The 12,400-nt window shown below is 51.4% G+C and overlaps 1 protein-coding gene across 1 annotated transcript in view; it reads left to right on the top strand.

The window, feature by feature from the left end:
* The first annotated feature begins 6,718 nt into the window (after window positions 1-6,718).
* The window catches only part of KIAA1755, a 38,153-nt gene continuing 32,471 nt past the window's right edge, over window positions 6,719-12,400 (top strand). The window contains exon 1 of the mRNA XM_084888680.1: window positions 6,719-7,120. Within this exon, the coding sequence (XP_084744806.1) occupies window positions 7,118-7,120 (3 nt within the window). The 5' untranslated portion in view covers window positions 6,719-7,117. The remainder of the gene's footprint in view (window positions 7,121-12,400) is intronic.

Here is a 12,400-nt window from a genome sequence, read left to right as displayed (position 1 = left end):
ATGCTGTACATCACTCCGTCTAGGTTCATGGAGATCTTCCTGTCTGCCTATCTGCCTATATGGCTCATAACTTTCCCTTGTGTGGCACCGTAGTTCATTCACCCAGTTACCTATGGATGGTCATTTGGGCATTCTAACATTTTGCCATTACAAGCAATGCCTCCATGAATAACTTTATACATATGTTTTTCCTATTTGTGGGATTATATCTTTAGGTTAAATCACAGAAGTAAGAATCCTGGGGGAGAGGGTACAGCATATGCCATTCTATTAGGTATTACCAAATTCCCTTTGATAAAGCTTGCTGCCAATTGACATTTCACTAAAGATGTTGGAGGGTGCCTGTTTGCGCGAAGCCTCACCATGTATCACCAGGCTTTTGAACCTTTGCAGTGAGAGAGATGAGAAATGGCATTTCAGTGATTTGAATGAAAACTGCTCACGTATATTTCCCCAGAACACATGGTGGGTCGTTTCCAACAACCCCAATGGACTGGATCAGGGTTGATCTATCCAAGTGGTGGTTGGTGTTTGTGTTCCCCATCATGCCGAGGGGCAAATGGGGTCTTCACATGGAGTCACAGCTCCTCATGCCCCCCCACCTCACCCAATCTCCTCTGAGCCCCTCCCTCTTACTCACCAGCTGGGGAGAAACTGCTTCCTCTACACAAAGAGACTCTGAGAGAAGAGGATGACTTGGCCTCTGAGAAATGCTGAAGTCTTGACCTCCACAATTCCGAGGGCAGTCGTGGCGGGGGAATGACGGAGGCAGGGCTGTGGGGGGCAGGACTGGGTGGGACTGCTGCTTGAGGAAGCTGGATTTGGAGGTGGCGGGCACCCTGCCTCTAGGATGACTGCTCCAGACTCTTGCTTACCTCTCAGCCTTAAGGCTCATCAACTCCATCCTACCCTGCCTTGCTGCATGAAGGGCCTGCCCAAAACTGAGAGATGAACATGGCACCCCCAGGTTACAAACGTTCAGCTTGTCAGGAAGTGGGGACAAACTCAGTTGGGATCTAATTCCCACTTGCTTTCACAATGGAATCTCCCTCCCTCCCTAACACACCTTATATCCATTCAGCCATCTGTAAGTCTGTCCATCCATCCATTCATCCCTTCATTCATCCCACCACCCATTTATTCATCCATCCATCCATCTATCCATCCACCCACCCACCCAACCGTATTAGGTACCCATTGACATATAAGAAACTGCCTCCATCTCAATGTCTGAAACAACCATAAACACTGCTTCCCACTCTTCCTCTGGATCAGGTTTTGGAAGCAGCTCAGCTGGTGGTTCTGGCTCAGGGTCTCTCGTGAGTTTGCAGTCACCTTTCTCCCCTCAGGGGACTCTAATTCCTCCCTCACAACCCAGGTGCAAACATCCCTTCCTCTGGGGAACCTCCTCTGCCCCACCTCTGAGCCTGTCACTGGCTTCCTCCTCAGGTTCCAACCACATGTGTGCCCACAGCTCCATCCCTGCACTCTCCTGTCGCCCTCACTAAAAGGTGAGCTGCTGAGGGATGAATGAAAAGACCAGGCTTCCCTGAGGAGGTGGTCCCCGGAGGATGAACAGAACTTGCAGAAAGGGGGAAGAAGATGAGCAAAATCACATCGGCACAAAAACGTGGGTGGTGCCTGAGGCTGGCAGAGTGCCCGCTCCTTCCTTTTTAGACCTGCTGCCCAAGCTGGCAGGGCTCTTGGCTGCCACCCAACACAGTGAGGGGCGAGAGCTGCGGGCCCGAGGAGCTCCAAGTAGGAGGAAGTAGGGGGTTGTGGGGAGGACGGCTGGAACAAGAAACCCAAGTCCTGGATGAGTCATTGATGGAGTCTGTCCCACAATAACAAGAAAGGGCTAGACTGGGGGATGGGGCGAGAGATTCAGGGCCCAGAGGGGCTGGGGCTAAGGGATGGGCTGAGGGAAGTAGGACAGCTCTCAGCATCCTGGGTCTTGGGGCCGCCAAGTTCCCCTGGGGCCTTGGCCTTGGTTTCCGCTGGCCTTAGAGCTAGACTCTTCTCCAGCCCTCCATGGCAGCTCCCTTGCTCCCTCCTTGCAGCTCCTGCCCCCTTCCCCTGTCTCCTCCGCCCAGCAGCTAGAGGAATCTTTTGATTCCTCTAGTGATCATATTACTGCCTCCTTAGTTCCCTCCATGGCTTTTCCTGGCTCTGAGGAGAAAATTCAAGCTTTCTTTTCTAAATGTTTTTATTGATTTTTACAAAGAGGAAGAGAGAGGGATAGAGAGTTAGAAACATCATTGAGAGAGAATCATCAATCAGCTGCCTCTTGCACACTCCCTACTGGGGATGTGCCCACAACCAAGGTACATGCCCTTGACTGGAATCGAACCCGGGACCTTTCAGTCCGCAGGCTGACGCTCTATCCACCGAGTCAAACCAATTTTGGCAATTCAAGCTTTCTTGATCTGCAGGGCCTGGCCCACCTCTCCCACCTCTTCTCAGGTCCCTGTCCCTCTCTGCCTCTTTCGTGCCTCCAAACTGCTCTCCTCCTGCAGAGCGTTTGCATGTTTGTTCCGTCTGACTGTAATGTTCTTCCCCGACTTCTTTAACTAGTTAATTCTTCCTCACTTCAGATCTAAGTGTAAGCCTTCAGAGCAGCCTTCCTAGGCTCTTAAAATCTACTGGGTTCCTTTGATATAAGCTCCCCGCCTTCAGCCACCTCGCCACGGTGTGCGTGATGCATTCATTGTAAGGACCGGATCCCCCACTGCACTGGGAGCTATATGAGGTCAGGGGCAGTCTGTCGTGTTCCCCAGCACCCAGCACACTGTCATTGGCAGAGAGTGGGTAATCAATCAATGCATTGAACGACTCCTGGCCCTTGCAGGATATGACAAATGCTCATGGCTACTGCCTCCTAGCCCGCAGGGGAGGGAGACACAGCAGAGGGCTGTGATTCCACTGTACAGCTGAGAAGACGGAAGGGCAAAGAATTCAGGCAAACCTCCATGCCCCTCCAGGCCGTTAGTGGGCAAGCTGGGACTTGAGCGAAGGCAGCTGCATGTGCCAACCGTGAGTTTGACATGCTTGCCATGAAGCAAGTTTAGGAGCAGGCCATGTGTGACAGGTAGTTGTGCTGGCTGGGCAGGGTGGCACTGTGTGGCATTTCTCTCTGGGTGGTTCTCCCTGCTGTAACTTAGGACAGTTGAACAAGGTGAGTTTCAGAGGCTCCGAGAGGTTTTGTTCTCGTGGATTGTCTCCATCTGTGCCCCTGAGACCAGAGTTTGGGCATCCTAGAGAGGGTGGGGCAGTGTCTGAGATACCCGTGTCTGCAGGTCTCCTCTACTCCCATCCTCAGATCTTGTATCAGGAAGCTTGTTTAAACATTCCATTTTCCCCTGCGAGAAGGCCATTAAGGGAGAGAACTGTGTCCTTTCTTCCCAGGGTTTATGAGGTAGGCAAGGAAAAACGCTTGTGTTGACTTAACCTGTGTTTCCATCTTCCTCTTTCTGGTTTCTTTGAAGAACTTCTCCCCTCTCCATGCAGTCCGGGGGTAGGTATTGACTCCGTTCTGGCCAATCAGGTAGAGCTGCCTGGGTTCTGTGTGGAGGAGGATTCTGAGGCTGCTACTAGGTTCAGCAGCAAATTCCATGGCTGGTGAATGATGTCTGCCCTGAGTAGGAGAGGAGTGAGTGTCCACGTATTTGCTATCCTTATAGTAGAAACAAATAAATATTCATTGAATGAATGAATTCTGAATTCCATGACCTTCTGTTTCAATTAGGCATCTCTCTTTCCCCAAGAGAGACTGTCCCTGGTGAGATGTCCTGGCACTTGGCCTTGGGAAACTACGTATGTAAAAGTCTAATGTGTAAAGTGTCCCCTCGGGAGTTCAACTGGGAAAACAGGAGTTTGCTCGCTCACTATGACATGTGCTGACCACAAGGGAGTGGCACAGAACATGGCAGGTGACCAGCGGTGGTGGTGGAGCACTGAGGGAGTGAGGGAAAGAAGAGGTGAGTAACCTGATTGGTCCTGATCACCAGCCAGGCCTATGGACCTTACCCATGCACAAATTTCATGCACTGGGCCTCTAGTATCAGAATAATAGAACATCAGAATCAATATCAGAACCATTTTCCAGGGATATATGATATGCCTTTTTTAATGAATTATTTCATTGGATTTTCACAAGTCTCACGAGGGGAGGATTATAATATCCATTTTATGCTGAGGAAACTGTGGGCCCACAAGGGGAGGGATCTATGCAAACCTTCACAGCATGTCGGTAGCAGAGCCCATCGCCACATGGCTTCCCCATGTCTCCACTCCTCCATGCGTAAGACCAGTGATGGGTTTTGTTATTCCTCCAAATCCAGTGTAGCAACTGGAGCATGACTCAGTTATTCATTTACCGAAGAGAGAGGAAATCAATAGTTGAGCAATCCTTGGAAAACCCTCTGGAAAGTCCCTGCGTGATGAATCCAGTCCAATCCAACATGTGAGCCCGGGTATTTGGAGGCTGACTTCACAACCATTGGCCCCTAACGTAACACTGTTTTATGTGTTGTCGCGTTAATTCTGCTGGGTAGCAGATGCAGGGCAAAGCGTCTTACATTCATTAACTTACTTAATCCCCACCATAGTCCCCTGAGGAAGTAAATACAAAGGATGAATCTGAGGTTCCAAAAGGTGAACCTCCATGAGGTCACACACAGTATGAGGGTGTATGCATGTGTGTGTGTACGTTTTGTGGTGCATGTGAAGTTGTATTGTGTCAGTAAGGAGCATTTTTGGAAGAACAGGCATGGGAAGAAAAGTGAAAAGCATGCTGAGAGGCCCAAGAGGTGGACTCCAATGACCATGTATTTATACGCCATTTCAGACCCTCCGTTCCCACCCTTCTAACGCTGTCTATTTACTTCTAGGTGACTGGCTAGTCCTGCTATGTTCAGTGTTCAGGGATCTTGGGCACACGATTAGAATCTTTCCTGTAAGTGTCTGAATCGAGCAAGGAGTAACACAAGGCTTGAGAGTCATTCAGGTAGTACAGGAAGGGGGTTAATTAATAACACCATTTCTGGAAATGGATGGCCTTGTCCCAGTTCCAGACTCCACAGTTTACCAGCTGTCTGACATGGGGCAAGCTGCATACGGTCTCTGTGCCTCCGTTCCTTCATCTTTAACATGAGGACAGTAGTGGGGTTTGTCTCATAACAGATACGCATTTAGAGAAGTATCTGACGTGTAGGAAGCTCTACTTTGGTGTGTGTGTGTCTGTCTGGATGCGATGCCATCAGTCATCGAGGGTTTAACGCTCATTTCTGCCGTGAGACCCCTGGAGCATCTTGCCTGCTCCCGTGCTTTCCAGAGGGCAGCTCCCGCCTTCTCACTGATGCTGTGAGCACCTGATACCCAGCTAACCCATTGTTGATCTACCTAGCTACCTCAGTTACTCTCTGTTTCCTGAAAACCCAGAATACTAGCTGTCGTGTCAGTTCTGTGTCAGTGCAAAGCTGGGATTCTAGAACCTTCAACCTCCAATCCCCCTCCCCAACCCCCCAGCTCTCAGTGGAATTCTGCACCTGCCATCCATCAGCAAGTCTGTTTCCTCCCAACTCATGTCTGGAGTCGTGATACCAAAACCACCCAGACTGGCTCCTGCCGGCTAGAGAGGGCTTATGTGATTACTTAGTGAGTGCTAGTGAGGGATCTTGTGGGCTGCCGGGCACAGAACAACTACTGGGGATTATTAGTCCCAAATTAACAGCCAGCAAATGGAGGTCCAGGAATACGAAGGGACTTGCTGAAAGTTACACGGCCAGACCGGCTGGCTCCCAGCTCAGGCTCTCTGTGCTAAAAGACTGAGTAACCTCTGCTGAGTGAGGGATGAGCTTCGAATGAGGCTTGGGTTTTGAATTTCAAGCCTTACCACTGCACTCATCCATTTCCCGTTCTTTGCTTTCGCCCCATTTCTTTAAGCTTAATAATCCCTCAGGGCCGTGGCACATGCTGTTCCTTCTGCCCAGAAGTCTGTTTCTCCCCACACCCTTTTCCTCCACTCTTCACCCAATTCCTTCCCTTCTTTCGGGTCTAGGACTCTCTGTCCCTCTGAGACCACCAGCTCTAATGTGATCCCCTTACGGTTCCCAATGCCATCATTTGTTTCCTTAGCAGCTACCACCTTAAGCTGTGTGTGTGTGTGTGTGTGTGTGTGTGTGTGTGTGAGTGTGTGTGTGTTTCCCTTCCTGTTTATCTGTTTCTTGCCTATCTTCCCCACTAGGTTGTACATTACCTGAGGGCAGAGACTCTGACTTGTTCTGGCTCCGTGCTTGGCGCAATGTTTGAGGCGTCCTAGTCATCCAGTCAGAAATCATCTGTCTTCTGCTCTCCCTCAAAGCTGAGGAGCAACAGCTTTGCCAAGGTCACAAAGGCAGTCATTACCTGGGAGACACACGATGCTTACCCCTCTCCACCAAATCTAAGAGGCAGGGTTCATCGTTATCACCACCTATCACCAGCCCCATTTTACAGATGAAGAAACTGAGGCTCAAGACAGTTCTTGATTTGCCTGAGTCCCTGCACTGAAAAGTGGACGGCGAGCCGGCTGGGGACCGGGTCTGATCCCAAAGCCGGTAGCTCGGCCCCTGCCCAGCTCTGCCAGCGGAGCGGCGGCCGGCGGGGGGCGGAGGCGGAGGTGGGGGAAGAGGAGGGGCGGTGGGGCGCGGCTGCTGGGGCGGTGAGCTCCCCTTGGCAGCCGGCGGGGCCCAGAGCCGGAGCGGGGCGCCTGGTTCTCATCAGAGCGCGGCGGGCGGGGCGGGGGGCCAGGCGCCGGCACAAAAGGCCGCCGTCGCGCCGGCCCGGACCCACGAGGGGAGCCGTGCTCCGACCTGGGCGGGACCTCCGCAGCCCCCGCCCCGCCCCGCACCGCGGCCGCCCCTCTCGGTGGCGGGGCCGCACGGCTGGTCTCTCCCGGTCTCCCGTCCCGGCTTCACCCATCTCTCCGGCACCTCCTCTCCGGGATGAGGCTGGGACCGGCGCCCCGGGCCAGCCCGCTCCAGTGCTAGGCGGGGGACCGGGCTGCACCGGACAGACGGACCCGCGGACGTTGGACGGACCCGGCGCCCAGGAGAGAAGTCGCTCCCCGCTTGTCACCATGGTAACGCCTGCCCAAGTCTGGACCACCTCCCTCTGTCTTCTTTTGGCGGGGTCCTCGCAGACCCCAACCTTTTATGCTCAGAGGGACCCTTAGGACCCCACCAGGACTCTGCTTACCTGTCCCCACCAGCAGGGGTAGTGGGGGGTGCAGGGGGTGGGTGGATTGCAGAGACCCATCCCTGAGCGACGACTCCCCCTGCATTCTGGGCCTCTGGCTCTCCATGGGCAAAGTGGAGGAGTAAGAAGGGATGACTTGTAAACTTTGATATTGCCGGCCCAAGTCAGAGCTGCCATCCCGGCTCGTGGGCCTTGGACCCAGGGTGGGGTGGTGGTGCATTTCAGACGTGGGGCTGAGCGTCAGATATGCCCATTGTCCCAACACAGTTTTGGGGGCGGTGGGGGGTTAAAGGCCCTCGGAGCCCAGTCAGGCAGTGCAGGGCAAGGAGAGTTCAGGGTGAGGAGCGGAGAGGAGAAAGTTGCCACCAAAACTTGGAGTGGTTTTGCTATTTGAGACTCAGGGCAGGAAAGCCAGCTGTGAGCATTGCCCTGATGGAGGTGCTCCCCTGGGGACTGGGGGGGAGGGCAGTGTCCACATACTGTGACTTCCTGGGCTGGCACCTCAAGGTTGGGACAGGCGTGTGCATGCCTGCGTGTGTGTGTGTGTGTGTGTGTGTGTGTGTGTGTGTTTGAGCAGAGAATGAAAGAAAAGTCTGTTTTCAGAGAATCCTAGCCCAGCTCCAGACAGGCCCAGGAGCCCGGGGCAGATTCACACAGATCGAAGAGGTGGTGGGATTTGGAAAAGGGCTGTGAAGACAGGCCAGGGCTTTAACCCCTTGACTATGAACTACTGTGTTGAGTGTGTGTGGGTTTTCACTGTGTGCACGTACACACACACACACACACACACACACACATACATACACACCAAAACATGCTCCCGCTAACCCACACAGCTGAACACATGTGCCCTCTCATATGTACAAGCCTTGTCCTCCTGCTCTCTCATACTGCTAAAATAGGGGCACACACCTGCGTACACGCCATAGACATATTGCAAAAGCAGGCACCTCAATCCATATACCCACAGGGCAGGGATATGCGTACATTGCCCTTGGAGCTGTTTGACAATAATCATAAGCTAATGCTATCCGCCTCTCACCACCGGCAAGGCCCTGCGCTGGGCACTGTACATGCAGGAGCTCCTGTAACTCACACCAACCCTAAGAGTAAACCTGCTGGTGTCGCTGCTCCACACAGATGGAGGCCTGGGGATCGGAGAGCTTAGGTGGCTGCACAGGGTCACCCTGCCAAGAAGTCAGAAGTGGGACAGCATGAATTCTGAACCCGAACTCAGCTGCCACGGCCGCCTCAGAGCCACCGGCACCACGTGTGTGTTTGCCAAATCTCACCTGGTTTTGGACCTAACTTAGTTACTATGTTTAGAACCCAGAAACTCCTTGCTGAACCCCAGATCCTAAGATCAAGGGTCAGGCACTGGGTGGTCCTCTTAGAGAATGAGCAACATTTTTTTCTGAATGGGAATGGTGGACAGGTTTCCCGCCCACGGCTGTCTTTAAGGGTTAAAGGTTGTCACCTGCCCACCTCTCTGGCCTCACCTCTGTACTCCAGACACTCTGACCTTGGTTCAGAGCCTCTTGTGTTTCATGTTCCCTGCGGCCACAGTGCCTTTGTACATGCTGTTCTGCTGGGTGGGACTCCTAACCTTAATGACTCCGCCCAAATGTCACCTCCTCAGGAAAGCCTGTCCAGATTTTCCTGTCTCTCACTGCATAGCTCTCCTTCGTGACACTCGTCACAGTTGTGATTGCTGTGGGATGATTTGATTAATGGCTATCTAATGTTCTCGGACAGCCCAGTGTCAGAGCATCTTAGGACAAAGGGGCCTAGGGTTGATTCAGTCCAAAATGTCTGTACTTTTAGTGTCATCAGAACTATTTTTTGCATATCCACTGACTGGATATAGCAAATAATAAAATCTACTATTTACCATTTGCTCAATATTTTTACTTAGGTAAATTTACTTTTGAAACTAAAAAATATATTTAAAAAGGAAATTTAATGTCATCACCATGAAAAATCAGGATCCCTTGTAATAAATAGAAAGTAATTGGAGGGGAAAAAATATGACCAAAGCAAATCCATGTTAGAAAATTCTGGCTGGATGAGGTTGATGGTAGATGACTCCAAGCCCCAGTTCTGCTTTCCTGTTGTTGAAAGGAGAGTCACTAAGTGCTGAGAGGTGTGTGCGCTGTGCTGGCACCGACCTGGGCTTTCTCTTCGGTGTCATCAAGGGGACCAGAAGGGAACTGGAGTAACCTGTTTATTGTGATTTCATGTTGAGCTCCTTCCTGTCCTCCCCAAATCGTCTTGCAGGCCCCCTGTGATCCTATCTCACACTTTGAGAAAAACTGCTTGAGTCAATTCAGTTCAATCCCCCAGCACCTACTGTGTGCCTGCCAGGCCCAGTAGAATTCTCAGTGAGTAAGCCCCGGGCAGGCCCTCTCACTGACAACTCCAGGCTGCATGACGGGCAGCATGAGTCCATCCCTTTGCATGGAAGCACCTGGATCGTGAGAAGAGATGGAGGTGGAGCGGGGCTCGGCAGTGTGGGAGGGAGCTGGCCCGGGCCAGCAAGGGGCGCCATGCTTCCCTAAGTGAGGCGCCCTGGTCCTTGGAGGGACGACTTTACATTATTATTTACTTTTTTTCATGCTCTTTGTTTTAATTTTATTTTATTTTATTTTTCAATTACAGTTTATGTTCAGAATCATTTTATATTCGTTTCAGGTGTACAGCATAGTGGTTAGACAATCGTATACTTTACCAAGTGTTCCCTCTCATATTTCCAGTCCCCACCTGGCACCATACACAGTTATTACAATATTATTGACTATATCACCCTGTGCTGTACTTGACATCCCATGGCTATTTTATAACGATCAATCTGTACTTCTCAATCCCTTCGCCTTTTTCGCCTAGCCTCCCAACCCCCATCCCATCTGGAAGCCATCGGTTTGTTCTCTGTGTATGTGAATCTGTTCCTGTTTTGTTTGTCCATTATTTTGTTCTTTAGTGAAGAACCGTTTCGTTTGTTCTTAAGTGGAGTCGTATGGTGTTTGGCTTTCTCTGTCTGACTTATTTCACTTAGCGTACTACCTTGAAGGAGAGACTTCAGATGGCACATAGATGAACATTTTTTTGTTTTGCAGCTTTTCATCTTGATGAGTGGTAGGAAATAATCTAAATTAACATACACAGGTGATAATAGATACAAATAAATGCATTTAAGTTGAAAACAAATTGACCAAAAGATGAGTGTGAAGTAAATAATAAACAGTATTAAGTAAACAATAAATGGGGACAGAGGGATAGCAAGAAAAACTCACGATCGCAGCATGTGTGTGGTTGGGAAGCCCTGGCTGGAGTGTGAAGTGTGTTAGAAGAGTAGGAAAGGAGTGCTGGGTGTAGACTGATGGGCCACCAATGTCAGGCTGAGTTGCTAAGCAGTGGGGAGCCACTCCAGGTGGCTGAGCAGTAGAGGGCGACAAAGGCCACTGTGGTGGCCAATGGGAGCCGCGTGCGGTGTCAGGGAGCCTGGGGAAGAGGCAGAAGAGGCGGGAGTTATCTACACAGCTTCGTACCCTAGCTCTGCCGTCCCTGGCAGTAGAGCCTTGGGCACAGTCCCTTAGCCTATAAAATGGGAATAAAAATGCCCAATCAATAGGCTTGTTTGGAAGATGAGGCTTGACATTGAAGGCTTGCTCAATCAGAAGAAACTTTAGTTATAATTGTTACTAGAGTCCCGGTGCACAAAATTGATGCCCGTGGGGGGTGTCTCTCAGCCTGGCCTGCGCCCTCTCACAATCCAGGACCCCTCTAGTAGGGTCCCTAGGCCTGGCCAGCGATCAGGGCCTATAAGGGCTTTCTTTCCCCCAGCTGCTGGCAGCTGGCTCCATCCCCGCCGCTGCCACTGTTTGCTACCTGTGTGGTGCTGCCCTTCCGCTCCCCTGCCTCCGGTCGCCTCCCTCTTTGGGCTACAGGCATGGGGTGTGATCACTTGGCTGGCCTGGGCCTCCCTCTGCAGGGCAATCGCTGGCCAGCCCCACACACCTGCCACAGTGTCGCTAGCCGGTGACCTAGGCCTTCCTCTGTGGGGCAGTTGATCGTGGGGCCCCCAGATTGATTGCCCCACAGAGTAGGGGCTCTGTGGTCAATTGCCACAGAGAGGGTGGCCTGTGTCTCCCTCTACAGGGTGATCATGGAGCCTGTTCCCCCTCCCCCATCTCCCAGTCCCCATCAATCACTCCCCTATCTTGTGGCCTGGGCCACCCTCTTTGGGGTGATAGATCATGGAGCCCCCCCCCCCCCCGCCCCCATGGATCACCCCGCAGAGGGTGGCCTGGGTCTCCCTCTGAGGGGTGATCATGGGGTGATGGCAGGGCCCCCCCGTTACTGCCTTCGCTGGCCTGGTGCCAGTGTGTGTCATAGTGTGGTCGTCTGGACGGTGGTTCTGCTGTTTGGTCTTTGGTCAATTTGCATATTACACTTTTATTATAGATGATCATATGATACTGCTTTTTTAGCCTGCTGATGTGATAGAAGATAATCATTGGTTTTCTAATGTTGAGCCAGCCTTATATACCTAGGATAAGTCACACTTGGCCATGGTGTATAATTCTTTTTATCCATAGTTGGATTTGTTTTGCCTGCATGTTGATTAGGACTTTTGCATCTATGTTAATGAGATAGATTGGTCTGTAGTTTTTTATAGTTATGAAATGTTACCTCCTCTTCTATTTACTGGGAGAGATTATAGAGCATTGACATCATTTCTTCCTTAAATGTTTGGTGGAATTCATCAGACAACTCCTTTGGGTGTAGAGATACTTTCTGTTGTGAAAAGTTACTGTTATTGATTCCATTTCCTTAATATTTATATGCTGAATAGAAGCCTGGTGCATGAATTCCTGCACGGATGGGGTCCCTCTGCCTGGCTGGCAATTGTAGCTGACTGGGGCCATCTCTCCCAGTCCCCATGGGAGATTGGCTGGCCAGGGAGGGACGGCAGATGGGCTCCAAGGTGTGTCCAGCCTTGTCTCACCCAGTCCAGATCAGCCAGACCCCAGCAGCAAGCTAACCTACCAGTCAGAGAATCTGCCCCCTAGTGGTCAGTGCATGTCATAGTGACTGGCTGAGCAGTTGACCACTGGATTGGACACTTAGCATATTAGACTTTTATATACATATTAAAGGCTCTTTG

This window comes from Pipistrellus hanaki, assembly GCF_964339955.1.
Source record: "Pipistrellus hanaki genome assembly, chromosome: 6".
Classification (NCBI taxonomy): domain Eukaryota; kingdom Metazoa; phylum Chordata; class Mammalia; order Chiroptera; family Vespertilionidae; genus Pipistrellus; species Pipistrellus hanaki.
This window is presented reverse-complemented; position numbering and strand designations above follow the sequence as displayed.